We start from the raw sequence: 22,715 nt of genomic DNA, 5'->3' as shown, positions 1-22,715 counted from the left end.
GTGTATATACATATATAAATATGTGTGTATGTGTATATATAAATATACATACATACATATATACACAAACACATATATGATGCTAATAAATAATCATTTTTCATAACCAGTGAGGAAAATTTGATAAAATATCATAAATACCAGCCATTTAGCATCATGCACGGAGGAAGAGATAAGCCTTTCTCTTGATCAATCTACAGATGGGTACCAGCACTCACCACTCCCAGCTTCTGCAGGGAACTTCACACCTGGGTCTCCCTGAAGAAGGGGAGACTGCAGGAAAAGTCACACTTGTCTGTGCGTGCAGGCAGCCTTACCTGAATAGTTTCCTCCAGACGGTAGCACTCAAGGACTTGCAGTGTCTCTATGACTTGGTCAGGAGTAAACTGACACAGCAGCTCAATGAACTGCTCTGTAATGCAAGGCGGGATCTGCAGCAACTCCTGATTTACATGAACACCTTCCCTGAAAGCAAAAGGCAAGAGACTCCTGAACAAACCCCACTGAGCACACCTATATTCAAAGGGTACAGGTAACAGGCACATCATGCTGAAACAAGACCACCTTTAAGATAAAAATGCCTATTGTGTTTCGAGTACTCAACTGAACATTACACTAGAGGCATGGAACAGGCCTCAGCTCACATGGAATAACTAGCAAAAGTTATACTTTGTCCTAAAAGAAGTAAGACTTAACTCAGTTTAAACAATGAGGACTATGAGATGCTAGAGTAATGAATGATCTCTAGTCTTAGCGAGAGTCCTGGTATGCATCCCCTTCCAGCTCCAATGACACCACTCACTGGCTACTTTTTCATTAATTTAACAGGCTATGGTCCTTTGGGAAGTAAGTTGAAAAAATGCCTCCACCAGACTGTGGGAAGCCTGTGGGGCATTTTTTTTTTTTTTGAATAATGATTCATATGGTAGTCCCATCCCATGGGGGCAGTGTCACCCAGGATCATACAAGAAAGCAAGCTGACACTCTGCAAGACAGCCTGACTCCTACTACAGTCTACATCTCAGGTAAGTGTAGCTTCCACACCTCACCAAAAAAGCTTCTCTTTATAGCAAATGGAGACCACCACAGAAAACCGCAATGGACACAACGCAGAGAGCTCAGGAAACCATCATGCTGTAAAGTGACAACTGCTGGAGGAGTATTGTGGACAAGTGTGGGGGTTCAAGCATCAAGTTTACCTGCAGGAGGCTCACTGGTTTTCACCATGAAGGACACTGAAAACTCTCCTCCTGCTTCCAGCGGGAGGAGGAGGGAAGCAGATGCTTCCAAATATATACAGTTCGCTCTTCTCAACAGGCCGGCTATGATGGACAGGACTACATCACACTCACTACCTCATGACATGTGAGTCCTAATACCTCAAGCTGTGAGACAGTGAGTGTCTGCAGCTGGAGTTCCGGATTTGTTAACACTGCTAGGAAACTGGCACACCTGCTCCTGAGTGATGCATGGACTGGGGCTTCCCCAGCGCTTAACTGATGCCAAGAAGCACAGCCGCCAATCCAGCCTTCCTGTCTCACTGATGGTTCTGGGAGAGAAGGGCTGGCATTCTGTGAGGTCACTGAGGACAGGAACTCAAAGGCTAAAAGCTAACTGAGGATCACTGCCACACACTTTCCCACCACATCTGCAGGCCCTTTCACAGAAACAAGGTAATATAATGGTGAAGCCAGTGTCTCCAACTTTCCTCAAGAAGCAGTCTCTGAGGAAATGCAAAGGTAGGGGGCTGGGGCTGAGAAAAGATTCCAGTCTCGAGCATTACAGCAAACAGTAAATACAGACTCTTAGCCTGATGGACATAAAACCCCAAATTTGAAGGTCTATTTACTCTAGTTTCTTTTACACAGAGATGTCTAGCTTTCATCCCAAAATTACAAGACGTAAGACGATACGAAGCAATATGGTTGAAAAGATGCAGAAAGTAGCAGAAGCAGACAACAGAGATGCTGGGGTGTGAACTAACAAACACACTGAGAGCTCTGAGATGAAACGCAGACAAGCAAGAAGAGAGTAATGCAGGCAGATGAACACACATCTAAGATACAATGAAAACTGAGAGAGACGTAATACAAAATGAAGACAGTCTTTGGTGTGCTTATCAACAGCCGAGACACCGCTGAGGGCAGAGTCTGGCAAGCTTCTCTAGATATCCACAGACATCTCCAAACTTCATTTGCTAAAAGGTAAATGAAGAAAAAGCAGAACAAAATAGGCTTATAGTAAGACCCTGAAGAATAAAGACACATAATGGAACCATGAGAAGGAAAAAGAACAAAGGAAAAATAAACAGTAACTGAATTTTCCAAAATTAATAATACATGGTAAAGCATGGAGCACCAGACCCTACCTAGCAGGGGGAGGCCAGAGGGGAAACCTGAGAGATGCAGGTGGAAGAGAAAGCTCATTAGATTTCTTCAAGAACTGCAACCCAAAGGAGCAGTGTTGAAAGTGCTGAAGGGAAAAGCAAAACCAACTGGAAATTCTGTAATTCAGCAAAATTGGCTCTTAAAGGTTGAAAGGGAAATATTTTCCTAGACAAAGAAAAATTGACGGAATATGTTGCTGACACGTCTGCTCTACAAGAAATGCTGAAGAAAGCCCTTCAGAAAGCAGGTGGACACAGGTCAGAGCCTGGATCTCTAAAGACGGAGCACTAGGGACAGGACACGTTCTATCAGACATTGTCTGACTCAGAAGAGCAGCAGTACAGACAGCCCACGTCAGTGAGCATGGTGTGGACAGATTAGGTGCAGGAAGGAACGGCCGACTAATGATGCCCACAGGCTCTTGTGGTGCTGTTTGTAGTCAACTTCAATCACTGTAAGCAGATCTTGCTAAATAAAGGGCAGCCACTAGAAAGGGCTTTCCTTTTTAAAACAATGTTTTATATTTATTTACTTATTTCTATGTGTGTGTGTGTATTTGGAAGGAGTGGTCAGAGGATGACCTGTGGAAATCTCCCCTTTTATGTATGAGTTCTAGGGACTGAATTCCGGTTGTCAGTCTTGGGAGCAGATGCCTTTACTTGTAGAGTCAAGTCATACACCCAGTTTTTGGTCTTGTTTTATAGATTCATATAAACTATCCAATTAAAACCAGGGAAAGCAGAAAATAAGTGATGGACAGGCAGAAGAGGGAGCAGAGACAGCCGAGTCTTCTCACAGCCAAAGAGTAGGATCTTAACGAGCCCTTTTCTTTGCAAAGTGGAGAAACATGAGTATTTGCAAGAAGGGTTAAAATCAGCAAAATTTACAGAACTTCAGTACGTGGCACTAACATGCCAGCTGTCACCATGCCAGACCTGTGCAGTGCAAAGTGCAAAGCCTCCAAGGGCGCTGAGCAAGCTTCAGCTCTTAACTCATGAGGGCAGAGGGCAGTTGGCTAGCCACGCCCACGTTCTCCTCTGATCAACCTGCACATCTTCCTCTGTCTTCGTTTAGACTTGCAAGTGTTTCATTGGTATCTTCTCTGCTCCCTCTTTAGAATAGCTTTTTCTATTATGAATGGGAAGAAGGAGAGTTTTCTATCAATTATTTTAAAAATGTTTTCTAAAACAGAAATGAAATGAAAACACATGTATATAAAGCCATCTTTATGGCGTTTACCTACATGTGGGTGAGTTGTGTTCAAGAAAACAGTGTGAAAAAAGCAGATGCAGACTCAAAGAAAGGGATGGAAACAGTGCATCCTTTGAGCTGCCCGGTGCTGCAAAGGGAAAGAACTGTTCAAAAGGAAGGAGGAACAAATGAAAGGACACCCAGGATGCTGGCTGGACAGATGGACCAGGTCAGATCAAGAAAACCCTGCAGATGAGAGCTGGGATTGCTGTGGGTGATGGGAGCAGAAAGAGCCATGAGAGGAGGGTGACAGTTGTCAAGCTTTGCTTGCTGAGGGTGGAAACGGGCATTAAGAAGGCTGTATGGGAGAGGGTGCACATAAGGGAGTCTCATAGTTAAGAGAAATGCTGGGACAGGGGAGTTTAGGTTTTGATCACTTATTTTGATGTTCTCTTATCAGGTTGCCCAGGCTGGTCTCAAATTTGTGGGGTCAAGTTAGCTTCCTGCCCTGGCCCCCAAGGTAGCCCATACTGCAGATAGGTACCCTCATGCCTGGCTTTGTAGATTTTAAGGACCGCTTGATTCTGTGAGGTTTAACTGAGATGGAGTGGCAATTGGTCAGAAGGTGAAAGCAGGTCACCTCTTGGGCCCTGATGGAGCATGCGCCTGCACTTCAGCCTGTCCCTACTGGGAGAGAGTAAGCTCTTTGATGCCAGGGCTCTGCTGGAGTCATTACTCAGTATCCCATGCCGGTCACCAGGCTCAGCCGGCTTCAGCTGACATTACTAAATGAATCAGTAAGTTGATAAAGCTATTTGCTAAGAAACAAAGTGAAGGGAAAGGTTTGAGTTAGAAAAACATAGGCTACATGCATGGGAGGAGAAGAGGGAGGGAGAGGGGAAGAGAGAGGGAAAAGGAGAGAAGGAATGGGAGGGAGGGAGGGGGAGGGAGGGAGAGAGAGAGAGAGAGAGAGAGAGAGAGAGAGAGAGAGAGAGAGAGAGAGAGAGAGAGATGCTTAAAATGTTGATTCTGGGCTTTTGGCAACATACTAGCAAAGGGAGACAAGGCTGACCACACTGACAACCATTTTCCCACTGGGGACTCACTATAGAGGACTGTATTTTGCATGGAGAAGTTTAAGAGCATCTATTATGTGCCAACTTTTAATTTTGTCCTGCCCCATTTCAACATTGGGAATTGGTATCTTCAGATGTCCCTTCAAAGATGGCCACAGAATTGCTGACAGTTCCAACGGCAACCCAGAAGCATTCCCATCATCTGTATTTGCTTCTTGGCAGAGTTACCCATGTTCAGTTTTTACTTTATCTTGATTGAAGACTTAAAAATACAACATGCCATTTGATGTGAGAGTTTTCTTAAAAGAAAAGCCCTATTATATATTTCAGAGCCCTCAAAGATATTAACAAAAGCCAAATCAACATCTACAGGAAATTCACACTGGGGAAGTTCTCTTGCATGTTCTCTAGACTCCACACAGCTCATGCCTCACAAAGGCCACCAGTGTCCTTTTGTGGTGTCCTTCAAGTATGCCTTTTGTATAGATGCCAACCCGTCAGGAGTCCTGCAGGAACTGGTGGACAGCAGAAGTCAGGAGGAGGGGTGAGGCAGGCTCTGGGGTGCAGCTGGTGGGGAGAGAAATGGAAGAGGATGCAGGTCTTTTCTCTCCTAAGCTGGTGCCTCCATGCAGAAAAGTACCTGTTTTGGGAAGGTTAACCCCTTCAATTATCTAATCTTTCCAAGTATAGGTGGCATGTGACACTCTTGGTGGGTCACTTAAATCTACTGACAAAATTATTATATAATAAAGATAACAAGGATTTGGGTAAAAAAAGAAAGATATAAAAATTCAGCTAGATCATGTGTTCCTTTTAAATTCTGTTTATAGTATACTACAATTAAAAGTAGTGTTAAGTCAAATATGTATAAGATATATATAAATGAATATAAGATATATATAGATAATAGATATATATGAAAAAATATGTAAATATGAGTGAAGATCTAATTAATTGGGCCAAAGGCCATTCTATTGTGATATATACAAGCAAGCTGCCTTCATCTCAAAATGTTTTATTTCCCCTGTTCTTCAGAATGCTTGTATAGTTATTTCATGAAGGAATGGGAGGGCTGGAGTTTTTTTAAACGGTCTCTCTCTCAGATTTATTTATTTTATTTATATGAGTACACTGTAGCTGTCTTCAGACACACCAGGAAAGGACATCAGATTCCATTGCAGATGGTTGTGAGCCACCATGTGGTTGCTGGGAATTGAACTCAGGACCTCTGGAAGAGCAGTTAGTGCTCTTAACCACTGAACCATCTCTCCAGCCCACGGGTTTTCTTGGGAACAGAAAAGGAAGAAACAAAGGCAGAAACATTCTGCACTTGGCTCTCAGAGAGCCGGAGGGAGGGCTGGTCTGTGTATTTGTAAAACTCTTGTTCCTGGCATCTCCCATATCTCCCCAGTTTTCTACTTAGGTTCCTCATTCCTTGCTAGAGTCTAGTTAATGCTTAGTTTAGTCATCAGGCCAGTAGGGGGCCCCAGAGAACACTATCCAAAGACAGGCGCCCTGAAGTGCAGGCATACTACAGAGGAAACAACCCTTCCAGCTCAGCATTAGCTTATCACAGGAAGAAAAAGTGAACAGACTGGACACACATTTGTCACAAGCTGCTGTCTGATTAGGTTCAATAATAAACCACTGTCCATTCTAAAGATCAGAATTTGTGTGCGAGCACTACACATTCTTGAACCCCACTGAATTCCCCCCAATAATATAGTATCTCTCTAAGAGCGCTCTGCAGTTCTCGTGTCTCCTTCTTTACAGAGATTGGTGTACACATATTTCTATGTAGTGTTGACCGTTACTGTGATTGCCTTCCATGCTGTGACATCCTTCTCTTGAATGCTGACAATTTTCCATGCCCTTTCTCTTAATTAATTTTGCGGGTTTATCCCAGAGAACGTATGTATAGCAGAGGGGAAATTGCTTTCAAACCGTACAAGGCCCTTGGAAAACACCTGGAAAACCCTACTGACAAAGACCGCTGGCACAGACTTTGGTCACAGGGAGAAATCAAGCTGGCACTGATCTGGAAGCTCCCTCCCTGCTGCCCAGTGTTCACAGTACCAGAGGTACTGTACAGACCACTGGGGAGAAACGGCATCAGTGGTGCTACCCTGAAGTGAATTCTTTGAGCTACAATAATGAGAGTCACTGTAAGACAATGCTTATTGGTGCAGCAGTGGTCTCAGGGTGCTCGTCTGCTTTTAGACTGAATTTAAGGCACAGAAGACTCATGTCTGGCTAACAACCTGTACAGGTCATAGGCTCCAGGAAAACAAAACAACTACTGTTTTGCTAATAGGACATAGCATCCAACTGTCTTCTAAATACTAAGCTCACCCCCAGATTGGCGCAGCTCTTGTCCCTCAGCAGAGAAGTTTTGGTTTTGTTTTTTTGATGGTGGTTAATACAGACTCCCAACAGACCAAAGAGCAGAGAATGATGGACTGTAGAGTGCACAGCTGCAAACCGGACATCTGAACCACACCCAAAGGCTGGGGAAACCTGCAGAGGAGCAGTCAGAACAGCACAAAGCCAGAGGTCAGGGCAGACTGCTGCAAAGCAGTGTCTTCTGGACACAACAGGACTGCTGCTCTCAGGAGCACACAGCAGCTCTCAGTGCTGGAGCAAGACGTGTACAAGATCCAGCCAGCCAATGTTTCAGCACAGATGGGGAAGGGCTCATGAGGCCCCACCCCCAGCTGATGTCTGATGGTAGAAGGAGAATCAGTTCTGTCCAGGGGTGTGGGCCCTGGTATGTTGTTGTCTGTTTTCCAGTTGATGGATATGCATATGGAGGCAGTATTAATTGGAACTTAGTACTTTAAAAAAACAAAAAACAAAAAGAAAGAGGAGGGAACATGAGGTAGGAAGAGATACATGTGGAGAAGGTATGAGAGGATTCAAGGGGGAGAGATATGACAAAACCCACGTATAAAATTATCAAAGAATAATTTTTCTAATATGTTTTGCTCATAAGGAACAAGAGAGATCTCGGATAATGATATATCGTAAAAAAAGACAAAGTATCAATGAAACAAAGAGTTAGCTGATCTTTAAAAAATAAACAAAATCAACAAACTTTTAAGTCAAACTAACAAAACGAAAAGACAATCCATATTAATAAAAAATAGTAGCCGGGCAGTGGTGGCACATGCCTTTAATCCCAGCACTTGAGAGGCAGAGGCGGATTTCTGAGTTTGAGGCCAGCCTGGTCTACAGAGTGAGTTCCAGGACAGCCAGGGCTACACAGAGAAACCCTGTCTCGAAAAAAAAAAAAAATAGAGGCAAAAAAGAGATACTACAAAATACCAAAAACGATTCAGAATCATTAGGACATAACTTAAAACTAGTATTCTACTAACATTGACAAATCTGAGACTAGTTCTGAGACTATGATCTACCAAAGTTAAGCCAAGATGAGATAAATAAATTAAATAGATACAATAAGAATTGAGCCTGAAACAGTAGTGACAAAATCTTCCAATTAAATCCAGAAGCAGCAGATTCACTGATGAATGAGCCCACTGTAATAATCCAGACAGGTCTTCCAAACAAAACGTCTCTCAGTGACAACACAGACCAACTGGATCTAACCTAGGCACTGTTATTCCACTAGTGGCATGGGATGTTGACAGATAGGAGACATTCATTCTTCTTACAGACACATGGAACCTTCTTTACAGTCACATTATAGGTCACAAAGCAAACCTTAACCATTTTTTTTTTTTTAAAGATGCAGGGTTGGCAAGATGGTTCAATGGGTATAATTGCTGCCAAGCCTAATGACCCAAGTTAGATGGAATTCACATGATAGAAGGAAAAAACTAATTCTCACAAGTTGTCCTCTGACCCCCCGGCATGTACCATGGTATTCACATGCTATACACACTAAATCTAAAATTTTAAAAATGTTCCCATCCCTGCCCCAAATAATTCTCGCATCTCATTTTGCTAGAGTAGAGTACAACTAGAACTCAGTATGAAGACTAGCCTCAGCCACAACGTGAGTATGTCCAGGCTGAGTGACACACTTCTGAATGAGCACTCATTGAGGAAACTAGGGAGGAAGCTAAACAAGGTCTACGATCCATTAAAATACCAGTAGAGTCTACTGAAAGTCTCTGGAAAACAGCCAAGACAGATCTGAGCGTCAAGTTCATAGGTATAATGCTTGCATAAAAAGAAGAGAGATTGGCCAGGTGGTGGTGATGTATGTTTTTAATCCCAACACTTGGGAGGTAGAGGCAGGATGATCTGAGTTCAAAGCTAGCTTGGTCTACAGAGTGAGTTCTAGCACAGCCAGGGATATACAGATAATTCATTTTGAGAAGAGGGAGCAGGGAGAAGGAAGAGGAAGACGGGAGAAAGGAGAGGGAGAGAGAAGGGGGGAGGGGAGGGAGGGAGAGAGAACTGGATCAATGTAATGAAGTGCTTCAATACTCTAGATCAGTGGTTTTCAACCTTACTAATGCTGCAACCTTTTAATCTTTAATACAGTTCTATACAGTTCCTCATATTGTAGTGAACCCCAACTATAAAATTATTCTTATTGCTACTGCATAACTGTAATTTTCTTACTGTTATGAGTTGTAATATAAATATCCAATATGCAAGTCTTGACCCCACAAGCTAAGAATCACTGCTCTAGAGACTTGAGAAGACAAATTCACATTCAACAAAAGGCAAAAAAGCAATAAAACTCATAGTGGAAACCAATAAAATGGACATTAAATGGACAACACACAGAGTTGGCTTTTAAAAAGAGGTGGCTCTTGAAGATTAACAAATCTCTAGCAAAACCAAACCAAATAAAAAGAGAGATCCACATTAGAAGTGAAAAGAGATGTTACAACAGACCTCAGTGAAATACAGAAATCATAAGGGACTGCTTTGAAAACTTAGATTCTCTAAAGCTGAAAACCCAGAAGAAATATGTTAATTTATAATTTATATAATTTGCCCAAACTAAAGCCAGATGATACCAACAGTTTACACAGGCCCATAACAATGTGACTGAGGCAGTGACGAAGAGTTCCACACAGAGAAGCTGGGACCAGATGACATCAGTCTGAATCCTACCAAGCCACTAAGGAACAAGCACCTACCCAGACTCCGAAACTGTCCCACAAACAGGAAGAGAAGAAACATAACGAAAGTCATTCTAAAAGGCTGTTATTTCCCTGACAGCAAAACAAGACAAGGATGAATGTACACATCACATGCACAAACAAAAAGCTATATACAATAAACCTACATCTAACATTATACTAAACAGAGAGTTACTAACAGCTTTTCCCTCTACATACAGATCTGACAGACTTTTCAGGAAAGTTGCAATATACAAAATCAACATATAAAAAAACAACGGCTTTATATACACCAATAAGTTTCCTAAAAAAGAAATTTAAAAAAATCCCAATTCACAATAGCTTTAAAAAATAAAAATAGCTTTAAAAAGTAAAATATAGGTTAAAGAAATAGGCATCAGAACAAATACTTTTACAGTTCTGAAAAAAACACACTGGAGAAAATACTAGATGAGAGAAAGAACTAATATAAAAATGGCTATCTTGTCAGAAGTACTGCAGATCCAATGTAATTCCATCAAAACTCCACAGATCTCCTCACAGAACTTAGGGTTTCCCCTAAACCCTAAGATTCATAAGAAACACAGAGACAGTGGATACCCAGAGCAATGCTAAGCAGGAAGCACTGCCAAGATTTCACAGTCCCTTGCCTCCAATGATCCCTCAGAGCTGTAGTGGCACTCACAGCATGGGACTGGTACTAGCAGGCCCACATACACTGGACAAAAGTCTTCCCTTCCTATTTAACAAATGCTGCTGGCAAAACTGGATGCCCACCTGCAGAAAAATGAAACTGAATCCACATTTCTTACTCTGTACAAAATCAATTCAAAGTAAATCAAAGAACTTCATTTAAAATCTGAAATAATGACAAGGCAAGAAGAAAATATAGTGAAATGTACATTCTTAAAACTGCAAAATTAAACATTAAAAAAAAAAAAAAACCAAACTGCCAATCAATAAATAGACCAATGAACTAAACAGTTCTCACTCAGTAAGACAAAGCAGCAGCCCACAGATTGGGAATGGATCTCTATCAACCCTATATTGACACAGGGCTAGTATCCAAAATTTATAAGGAACTCAAGAAGTTAGACTCCAATAACCCAAATAATCCAATTAAAAATGAAGTAAAGAGCTAAACAGAAAATCCTCAACAGAGGAATTTTGAATGGCCGAGAAGCACTTAAAGAAATGCTCAAAGTCCTTAGTCATCAGGGAATGCAAATCAAAACAACTCTGAGACTCCATCTTACACCTGTCAGATGGCTAAGATCAAACACTCAAGTGATAGCATATGCCGTCAAGGATACAGAACAAGAGGACACTCCTCTATTGCTGGTGGGAGTGCAAACTTGTACAACCATTGTGGAAATTATTTGGTGGTCTCTCTGAAGACTGGCAATAGTTCTACCTCAAGACCTAGCTATAACACTCCTGAGCATATATTCATAAGATGTTCCAACATCCCACAAAGACACTTACTCACCTATGTTTATAGCAGCTTTATTCTTTTTTTTCTTTCTTTTTTTTATTAGATATTTTATTTACACTTCAGATGCCATCCCCTTTCCCCATTGCCCCCTTAGAAAACCCCTACTCCATGCCCCCTTTTCCTTTTTGCATTTATACATTTTTTTTTAAAAATAATGTTAATCATAAGCTTTATAAGTTTGGAATTGTTCAATCAGAGGTGTAACCCACTGACCAACCTAGATATAACAACTATCTTTGACTGGTGGAGATACATGAATATCTGCCTCCCTGTCTCCCCCCTCTTTCTCTCTTTCATTACCTAGCTTCTCCTCTCCTTCTTCTCCTCTTCTTACTCCTTTTCTTCCTCTCAGTACTCCTCCTACCTTAGCTCCTCCTACACATCACCCTTCCTGTTAAAATGAAACTTTTCTCTCAAAATATAATTAGAGCATAATTATGCCAATTTGTACCAGTGAGGTACAAGATAATCCTAATACCCCGTCCATCCTTTTGTTGACTAACCAGCACCTCTGTCATCTATCCTAACTAAAACATTTAGTTCTGAACCTGGCTTTAGGATGAATGTCAGCTGACGACCATCCACTCAAATCTTTTCTCTTAAGGTAAATAGCTATAAGTTTTCAACCCCGTCAGAAATCCAGAATGACTGAGTTAACTATAATTGTGGGAAGCACAAAGCATAGCTTCTAAAACTTAGCCAATTTATAGAGCAGCTTTATTCTTAATAACCAGAAACTGGAAACAACCTAGATGTCCCTCAACTGAAGAATGGATAAAGAAAATGTGATACATCTACACAATGGTATACTATTCAGCTATTAAAAACAAAAACATCATGAACTTTGCAGGCAAAGTTGAGAATATCATCCTAAGTGAGGTAACCCAGACCCAAAAGACATGTATGGTATATACTCACTTATAAGTGGATATCAGCCATAAAATACAGATATCCACGATATACTACACAGACCCAAAGAAACTAAACAAGAAAGAAGGCCCAATCAAGAATGCTTGAATCTCTTTTAGAAGGAAGAATAAAATAGTCCTAAGAGTCAGACAGAGGGAGGGTTCTGGGGGGAGAGGGGAAAGGAAATGGAGGGTTCAGGATCAAGTATGGGGAGAAACAGGAGAGATGGGCAAGACAGCCATGAGAATGAATGGAAATCTGAACTGACAGGTGTGGGGAGGCGGTTTGCATCGCCAGGATGTCACAGAGACCTGGGCTAAGGGAGACTCCCAAGAATCAATGGAGGTGACAATAGCTGTGACTCACAAGAGTGGGGATATGGAACCTCAAGAGGCCACCTCCTGTAGGCAGGCAGAAACCCCAGTGGAGTGATAGAGATACCAGCTCACCCATAAAACTTTCAACAAATTTTGTAGATAAAATTTATCTTTACAAAAAATACAAGGATGGGGGATGGAGCAGAGACTGAGAAACAGCCAACTAATAACTGGCCCAACTTGAGACTCATTCCAGGGGCAGCCACCAATCACTGACACCATCAATGATACTCTGTTATTCTTGCAAACAGGAGTCTAGCATGGCTGTCCTCTGAGTGGCTCCAGCCAGCAGCTGACTCAGATGGATGCAGACACCCACAGTCAAACACTGGATAGAGACTGGGTAGTCTTATAGAAGAGCTGGGAGAAGGATTGTGGGCCCCAAAGAAGTTAGGAACTCCACAGTGAGACCAACAGAATCATCTAACCTGGATACTTGGGGCTCTCGGAGACTGAACCACCAACCAAAGAGTATACACGGGCTGGACCTAGGCTCCCCTGCACATTTGTAGCTTCTTCATGTGGGTCCCCTAACAATTAGAGTGGGAGCTGTCTCTGACTCTGTTCCCTGCCACTGGATCTCCTTCCCCTACAGGAGAGGATGTGCTTAGTCTTGTTGGGACTGGATGTCACAGGGTAGGGTGGTACCCAGGAGAGGGGCTTCCTCTTTTCTGGAGAGAAGTGATGAGGGTAGTTAGTGTTTATTGTAGCATATTTACAACAGCTATGTGATGGAACCAATCCAGGTGTCTATCAAGAGAAGACTGCATAAGGAAATGTGGTTTATATACACACTGGTATTTTCTTAGTACAAAGAAAAACATGTCATGTCGTTGGCTGGAAAGTAAATGCAACTAGAGAGCATTATATGAAGCAAATTAAGTCTTGAAAAGACAAATATGGCACGTATTCTCTTACTCCTAGGTTCTAGGCTTAGAGAGTCACATAAAATCATATACATACAGATGACAGGAAAGTAGAAACAAAACTGTCCCGGGGCCAGAAGAGCTAATGAGAGAAGGAAATGAGGTACAAGGGGTGTGCTCACAGCGCTTTGTGTATGAATTAAATGCCTGAGGTAACCCAGCACACGGCTAAAGACAGCGATTTGGAGGATGGTGTGCGTCATTACATTCAACTCCCAGGGCTCCATGTGGTTACAACTAAACTTCATGATCTCACATGTGGACTTGCTTTGATCTCATATCCACTGCTAACTCCATCATCTCCTGGAGTCTGCTTCAGTCATTGTTGCCAACTCCATCATCTCCTGGAGTCTGTTTCAGTCACTGTTGCCAACTCCATCATCTCCTGGAGTCTGAATCAGTCACTGTTGCCAACTCCATCATCTCCTGGAGTCTGTTTCAGTCACTGTTGCTAACTCCATCATCTCCTAGAGTCTGAATCAGTCATTGTTGCTAACTCCATCATCTCCTGGAGTCTGTTTCAGTCATTGTTGCTAACTCCATCATCTCCTAGAGTCTGTTTCAGTCATTGTTGCTAACTCCATCATCTCCTAGAGTCTGAATCAGTCATTGTTGCTAACTCCATCATCTCCTGGAGTCTCTTTCAGTCACTGTTGCTAACTCCATCATCTCCTGGAGTCTGCTTCAGTCATTGTTGCCAACTCCATCATCTCCTGGAGTCTGAATCAGTCATTGTTGCTAACTCCATCATCTCCTGGAGTCTGTTTCAGTCATTGTTGCTAACTCCATCATCTCCTAGAGTCTGAATCAGTCATTGTTGCTAACTCCATCATCTCCTGGAGTCTCTTTCAGTCACTGTTGCTAACTCCATCATCTCCTGGAGTCTGCTTCAGTCATTGTTGCCAACTCCATCATCTCCTGGAGTCTGAATCAGTCATTGTTGCTAACTCCATCATCTCCTGGAGTCTGCTTCATTGTTGCTAACTCCATCATCTCCTGGAGTCTGCTTCAGTCATTGTTGCTAACTCCATCATCTCCTGGAGTCTGTTTCAGTCACTGTTGCTAACTCCATCATCTCCTGGAGTCTGTTTCAGTCACTGTTGCTAACTCCATCATCTCCTGGAATTTGCTTCATTGTGGTTTGGTTAGTTTTAGATCAGCAACTGAAAGTCTCATTTATTCACTACCAGAAAGTTAATAAAAACTAAACATATTGAGTGAGAGTTAATAAATTGAGAGATGAGCTAGGAAGTAGGTGTTTGCCCCATTTACACCATTTACACAAGACTAGGCCAAGAGAACCTTGGATAGAAGGGATCCTTCCTGAAGGGAACAGTCTGCATGTATGGCTTCATTATTTCCACCAGTGGGAACTCATCAGATATGCTTATGTTTGAATGGCAAGGAAAGTACTACCTCACACCTGCTTTCAGAGCTTGGATGACTTATTGTTTAACAATCACTCCTTACATTAAACATACAAAGAGCTAATCTACATTTGGTTACCAAGTATCTTGACTCTAGTTTCATTCCATCCTTCCACGAGTGTGTTATGAAAGCCAAAGTTTATCAACGTACCTTGGATCAAGAAGACTCCTCAAAAATTTGAAAAGCAAGAGCTGGTTCTGAATAGAAAAATAAAAAGCACAATTAAGTATAAAATTTTAAAATTTTTGCAATGCTAAAGAACTAGTCTAGACCGGCCTTCAAAATGCAGGTGCTTGTGTTTCCATGAGGCTTCTGTACTCAGCCCGGTACTGCAGACTCTCAACAGACTCCAGGAAATGATGGAGTTAGCAACAATGACTGATTCAACAGTTCCAATACCCTTCACTTTTGAGTGCAGAAGGGTGCACATACCCTGTTATTGCAAAAGACCCTTCCCAGGAAAGTTGGCCTTAGCACAAGTGTTACTCAAGTGGCCAGTGCATAGATCTGTGTTGTTTATGGGGGACCTGGGCTGCAGAGGGGTCTCAGGCTGACTTAACTGTCCTCTGCCTCTCCCAAGGGCCTTCTGTGAGACAGTTAATGGCAGGGAGAGTTGGGGAATACTTAAGATCCAAATAAACAACCACCTCCTAAGACTCAATGCTTTATCTCTGCAACAGAATCAACCACAACTGCAAAGTGTTAGCCATCAGCACAAAGTCTGGATGCTATTTCCAGCATTCATTAGCAATATGACCACGTAATTCCTAGTATTCCGTTTCCGTATGTGGAAACAAAGCAACTCCACCCACTCCACTGAACCCAACTGTATCTTCGCTGCTTTTGTCAAGAGTAGTGACAATGAAATGAGATAAAGCTTCTTATAGCACATGAATATAGTTGCTAGGTTCTTATGAAGCCTAAGCAAAACTGAACATTTTTTATTATGTATTCAAATTTCTTCTCTATCAAATAAGGAACATTCCAAGTGAAAAGAACAGTATATTTCTGAATATGATTTTTAAGTCTATTTATGGCTAGGGATGTAGCATAGAGATGGAATCCTTGCCTAGCACGCACAAGGCTTGATCTCACACTGAAAGGGGACAGGAACATACATACACACACACACACACACACACACACACACACACACACACACACACACACAGTATTCATGTGTATATATACAAACACATATGAAAAAACATGCTAGTTTTTAAAGACTGACCATGTAGTACAGTCACTAGTCTCTATCAGCCTTCATATACTGTCTTCCCTATGTTGCTTTCTTTTATTTTACATGCCTTTCCTCCTGTTATGACTTGATTTTCCTTCTGAGAACCCTGGGAACTGTTCTTCAGGAGCAAATTGCATTAAAAGAAAAGGAAGTGCATACGATCACTGTGGGGTTTATACAACCACTAAAGCTTAGCAAAAATATAGTTCCTTTGAAAGAACTGTGTAGAACTCAACAACAAATCAATCAAATAGTCACCTTTAAAAAATAACTCCATTACACTCAGCTTTTATTTATTTGACTGATCAATGATATTCATTCAACAGGGTTCTCTGACTCTTACTACAGGAGGGGATAGAAGTGGTTGTTAATTGTTAATCTTACATTTCTGAAGAAAATCCCAGAAGCTCCAGAACAAGCAAGATTTAGTCGAAGTGATTCTTATAGAGAAGAGGGGCTCTGGGTTTGAGGTGATGTGAGCAGAGGCACTTTTGCTACCCTGAAATCCTGGCCATGTACCCTTCCCTGGGCCTGAGCATTATTTCAGCCCAGTTACTATTCCCAGGGCCTGGCTGTGGGTTCCTCCATGGGATCCATCATCATTTTAACCCAATTATTCTGCAACTGCCTCTTGTCTGGTCTGTCTTTGTCCCACAGCATAAACACTGAATGAATTAATGATGGGCATTAATTCAATTCATCAATTAATTCTCTGAGCTAGTTAGTAGATCTAATATCGGACCTAGGAACCGTTTTATAATTTCCCACCTTCCTGGGCTTCTAAGTACACGGACTCATTTGGAGCCCACCTCACCTACTGCCACCGACTCTGTCCTGGTTACCACCTGTTTGCCCTTTTACCTTTCAAGAGGTTATGGCTCCATTTGTGTTCTTTGCCAGAGTTAGTTTTCCATACATGAGATCTAACTAATAATATCCTTTGCTTAAAACACTGGTAATTCTCCAACATGAAGAAATACAGATGTAATAAAAACAGCTCAAACCCCATCTACATTGTCTGGGCTCTATCATCTCAATGCACCCCTTCTAAAACATTGCTTCTCACAGCACCGATGCTGCTTTCCCCACAGACCTGCCCATCCTCTGAACACAGAGCCTTTCCATACCTTTTCTTTCCAGAGCCTTTTCTTCTAGAATGCCTTTCCCAGTTCTCCCTGCAAATCTGACACCTGTTGTAGTTCTGGCAGCTCTGGGAGCTGTTGTCTCACTCTCACCATCTATCACTCTCCTCTTGTTACAGTCCCTTTTATGTAAGGATAGTTTACCTTGGCAGCGTAATACTACAGTATCCTTAGTGTTTATGCTCCTTGGAGCCTAACCCTAAGTGTATTTGTACAGAGTGGGGTCACATGGGATTAAATGAGTGAATCCTACCTTGTCTCACATCACTCCTGACTTCTTATTTTGTCATCTGGTGGTCATCCCTACCACTGCTGCTGGACTTGAGGGCCGTGGGTTATACTTCATCCTCTCATGTGTCTGATTGCCTAGCTCTCTCCTCTGACCAGCATGAAAATAAGCCAACTCCCCGCTGGGACTGTGGTGATAAACTATGAGGCACAGTAGGCCCTCACAACACACTTCTCCCAGAGCCTCTCAGCAGTCACCATCCAGTCTAGAGATGCTGTTCCTTGAAAAAAAAAAAAAATCTAAAACATGACCACGGGCTCAACTTGAAGGTGACAAAGTTCTGTTTAAGTAACATGGGCCATCAGCAGAATAGGGTTGTGGGTCCTATAGTCAAAGAAAACAGAAGGCTCTTCTATGGCTTATGGTTTCTAGAGCAGTGTGGGGTAGTTTCAGAGATGCTTCCTTAATATTGGAATTTGTTATCTAACAATACACTCCCACATCTCAGAGATTAATACACAGCTGCTCCCATCCACATCCCCTTACAACACAGGCACAGAATATACACAACATAAACATACCGCAAAACACAGTAAATAAACTACATACATAGCACACACACACACCACATCTAACACACATACACACACATACACACACACCCCACATATTTGATGGTTTGCATATGCTCAGCCCAGGAAATGGCACTAGTAGAATGTGAGGCCCTATTGAAGTAGGTGTGTCACTGTGGGTGTGGGCTAAAAGACCCTCATCCTGTCTGCCTGGAAGCCAGTCTTCCACTAGCAGCCTTCAGATGAAGATGTAGAACTCTCAGCTCTGCCTGTACCATGCCTGCCTGGATGCTGCCATGCTCCCACCTTGATGAAAATGGACTGAACCTCTGAACCTGTATGTCTGCCCCAATTAAATGTTGTCTGTTAGGAGCCGAGTGAGCGTGACAACATTCGCCATTACAAGATGGCACGGGCATCCTGTCCTCCCACTAGTAAACAACTGACTGCGCAGGCGCAAAAGGCAAAAAGTGCGCCAAAGTCATTGCCCATCCCGGGGCGTATTATGGGTAATGAGTGAACAGTCAATCAGAAGTGAACACGTCACTCTAGGGTGCATATAAGCAGTGCCTTTTCTGGGCTTTGGGTCTTTCCGCTTCTGCTGATACAAGAATAAAGCCTCGCTGTAGTAACCACCCGAACACTGCCTCATCTCTTTCGAGGGCAAAGGGGACTCGAAAAGGGGCGCGGAACACCTGGTGTCGAAACCCGGGATCTTCAAGGCGCACGGAGAACTCCCCCCCCCCACTCGGGGCAGGTTAAAAGACTATAGGAACGAGGTACGTCTCTGAGAGATATGCCTGGGGTGGAAGCCTTCGTTGCGAGCGGACTTTCACTCACCGCTGCCGCTCCACTAGCTAGCCTCTTGCTTGCATTGCTTTTGCTTTCAGCTATTAGTGCAAGTCAAGAGGTTTCAGGAGAGGGCCACCCTAGCATACCAGAACCAGAGCATGTTAGCCGGCATCAGGCCAAGGAGCCTGGAGATCAGGCCAAGGAGCCTGGGGGATCAGGCCAAAGAGCCTGGAGAAACAGATAAGGCCAAGGATCCTAGTCAAAGAAAAGAGTACTCAAAAGAAACAAGGGCTACTGCAGAGCCTGTTAAGGTTAAGGACCCTCCACCGGCTGATGGAGAGAGAGAGTGGAGGACAAAAGGACCCCCCTTTATGGCAGAATCTTTGGGGAACCAGAGCAAGCAATGCCAGTGATAGAACAGATGATCTTTGAAAATGCCACAGCTGAATGCCGTGCAGCCATTGTCCCTCGTAGGAACAAGGGGCTACAAGACTGGCTGAGAGCCTGTTGCGGCCTGGGAGGCCTCCTCACTAAGGCAGGACTTGCAGCAGCAAACTTAGAAATGGCTGTGGCCCTTCTCCAAGGTCAGGAACGCGATAGGCCCCTGCCATGGCCGGGGATTTGGGGGGAGCTGTTTGAGCTTATTCCACAGGTGAAGACAATCCAATTTGGGTCCCTACTCGGCTGGTGCAGATTGTGAAGAATGAAGCTAGATTGCAAGATGACGGCTCTGATTCTCCTGATACTGATGTTCGATTTGGGGATAAGTATACCACTATGGGCCATAGTTAGATCTTGGCCTGTTCCCATGCCAGTACATTCAAATTCTGCAGTGCTGCCATTGTTTACAGCTATTGAGTGTTACTTGGTTGCCCAGTCCTCAAGGCGCACCCGCCAGCAGCCTGAGTTATATAATGCTACAAGTGTTCCATTAAATTTTACACTTTGTTTTGTGGCAGCAAAACTTTATAGCATAAAGGTAATCTACTTGGTGTTGATTTGAGAAAAAATAGATTGCTTACATCGTTAAAGATTGGTTTTGTTTCTCAAAATTATAGTTATACTCTAATATTACAAAAGAGGCTTAAAAACATAGTTAAACTGCCAATATTCCATTGGCTACAGTTGGTAGTTCAACCGAGAGTTTGAAAATTTTTGATTTGCCTATGTTTATAGAGAAAAGATACAACACGTGTCTTTTAAAGTTTACAGTTTAAATTTAAGGTTTAAAGTTAAAGTTAAAGTCAAAATCGCACAGTTCAGGCCTAGCCAAGCCTCAGAGAACAGGCCGGAGGGAGGTTAAGCGCATTTACATTTGAATTAAGACAATGCAGACTGAGCTCAGAAGCCCAGGTGCCATAAGTTCCTTTTGTCCTGGGTCTCAATGACCAGGTCCTAGAAATGTGTTTACTGGAATTGTCTTTTGTCTTCATTGTTTCTTGTGAGAAGAGGGATAAATCTAAGACCCAAAGACTTTACAACAGTCTGTGGGCTAAAAGTTATGATTATGCTGGAGACATTAAAATTATGCCTACTTCCCTCCATGAGTATAACTGTACCTGCTGATAAAATATTGTTCAAATTGTTTTAATTCCTTTATATTCAAAGTTGTTAAAAATGAGATGCTTTGGATTCCTCTAATATATGTAACAATTATTAGAGAATAAGGTTGGCTTTTATCCAATATATTCATTGGACAAAAAAAGATTGGTTATTAAATTAATCCAAAATAAAGTTCAAATTTAAGATTTATACAGCCTAACTTGCCTACTCCAGCTGCCATTTCAGCAAATGCTTATAGAATTATTATAGATATGAAAGATGTTTTTATATTTACATTTACATCCCTTTACATTTCTGGTAAAGGTGAGAGGTTTACAGTCAGTAAATTTATTCATAATTTTTAAGAGCCCATGAAGTGATATTTGTTAGAAATAATTGCTTCAGAAAATGGTTAATTGTTTTACATTTTATATATATAAATATTGTTGTTGTTTTAATACAAAAAATTAAGAGGTTAAATCTTTTAGTGTATATTATTCATTGTGTGATACTTTATTAGTGGATTTCTCTAAAGAAGTTTTTTCCCCAAGCCTTTGCTCCAATATAACGAGCTTTAAAAAATTTTTTAGAGTACTTGTTGCTCCAGAAAGGATTCAAAGACAGTGTCTTTCAATATTTGAGACCTCAGTTATATCCTAATCAGATTGTGACACAGAAAATTCTAATAAAAATAGATAGTTGGGGCTAGAGAGATGGCTCAGCCGTTAAAGGCTAGACTTATAATTTAAAATATAAAAGCTGAACTCCCAGCAACCACATGGTGGCTCACAACCATTTGTGGTGGGGATCTAATGCCATCTTCTGGCTTGTGAGTGTACATGCAAAAAGAAAATGGTTTACTTTTAATCTTGATTTGCTTAGTGATTTTTAAAAGTTGTTTAGAGATATTAATTGGCTAAAACCTCATCTTAAGCTTACCATAGGAGGATTTAAACCTCTGTTTGATATTTTCAAAGGGATGCAAGTCCTAATTCCCCTTGACAATTAACTAATAAAAGATAGATAGCTTTGCTGAAAATAAAGTAAGCTGTTAGTTATCAACAGATAAATTATATAGACTATAATAAATTGTTGGCTGTTTGTGTTATTACTACTCATATGTCCACAACAGCCCTTTGACAAAAGAAACCATTAATATGGATTTGTCTTTCTTCATTTACAAATAAAGTTTATATGATAAAATCCTAAAACCATTTTAGATAAAAGGTTTATTCCTTTATTCCAAATAGCAATTAAATTGGTTATTGAATTATTAAATTTGGCCTATTACATGACAAACATTTTAGACAAATTTGATAATCATCTGTTATAGCTTTTCTCTATACATGCTTTTGTATTTCCTAAAATTTACTATGCATGCAGACCATAGAAAAGATGTTTGCTACATTTACTATATTTACAGATGCCTCATCTATTGAGAAGACAGTATATGTAATTAAATCATATGTGTATTTTCTTGAGTTTACCCTGCTTCAACACAATTAAATTATGTGTTGTAGCCACTGTTTAGAATGTTAAAAAAGGTGTATCTGCCTTTGTCTTGTTGAATGGTATATTTCATGAAGTACAAAATGTTTCAGCTACACGATCTAATATCTCTAGCCATTTGAATAACATTAAAATTAATAAGGTGTTTAGGAATGCATCTACACAACTGGTGTCGGTGTGTGTGGACCCCCCATTTTCTTTATGTTATCCAACTTTCAAAATAATTCTGATATCTTGGATTGTTAGAATGTTACATGCTTTTAGCACAATGCTGGAACGGATCACTAGACCTAGCCTTGGTTGTGCACATGCCTACCTTTGTGCCCATTCCAGTAGAAGCCGATCCTGAAACTCTCCCTACTACATCATTATTGAGACATAAAAGAGACTTTGGCATAACTGCAGCCATTATCACTGCTATTACCATCTTTGCAGCTGCAGCTGTGACAGCCGGCACAGGCATGGTTAATAAAGTTACAGCAGCTACTGTTGTTAATCAAATCTCAGAAAAGACCTCTGAGGCTTTGACCATTCTACAGAAAGTGGATGCATACCTGGCATCAGGCATCCTGTTGGTCAATCAGAGAGTTGATTTGCTCCAAGCCCATGTGGAGCAGCTCACGGATGTGGTTCAAATGAGCTGTGTGTCAGCAACCCCACATCTATGTATTACACCTCTGAGATTTATGAATGATACATTTATTCAAAGCCATAATCTTTCTGCTTATTTACAAGGGAAGTGGACGAGGGAGCTGGACCAGATGCAGCAGCAATTGCAGATCCGGATTTCGAGCCTAA

The 22,715-nt window shown here is 41.7% G+C and overlaps 1 protein-coding gene across 5 annotated transcripts in view; it reads right to left on the bottom strand.

The window, feature by feature from the left end:
• Positions 1–22,715, bottom strand: part of Vps8 (VPS8 subunit of CORVET complex) — a 218,724-nt gene that overhangs the window by 69,555 nt on the left and 126,454 nt on the right. For all 5 annotated transcript variants that reach the window (XM_076942711.1, XM_076942713.1, XM_034514845.2 and 2 more), the window contains 2 exons: positions 15,042–15,088; positions 318–465 (listed from right to left, as the gene is read on the bottom strand). In XM_076942711.1, the coding sequence (XP_076798826.1) occupies positions 318–465; positions 15,042–15,088 (195 nt within the window). The remainder of the gene's footprint in view (positions 1–317; positions 466–15,041; positions 15,089–22,715) is intronic.

This window comes from Arvicanthis niloticus, chromosome 12 (assembly GCF_011762505.2).
Source record: "Arvicanthis niloticus isolate mArvNil1 chromosome 12, mArvNil1.pat.X, whole genome shotgun sequence".
NCBI classification, from domain to species: domain Eukaryota; kingdom Metazoa; phylum Chordata; class Mammalia; order Rodentia; family Muridae; genus Arvicanthis; species Arvicanthis niloticus.
This window is presented reverse-complemented; position numbering and strand designations above follow the sequence as displayed.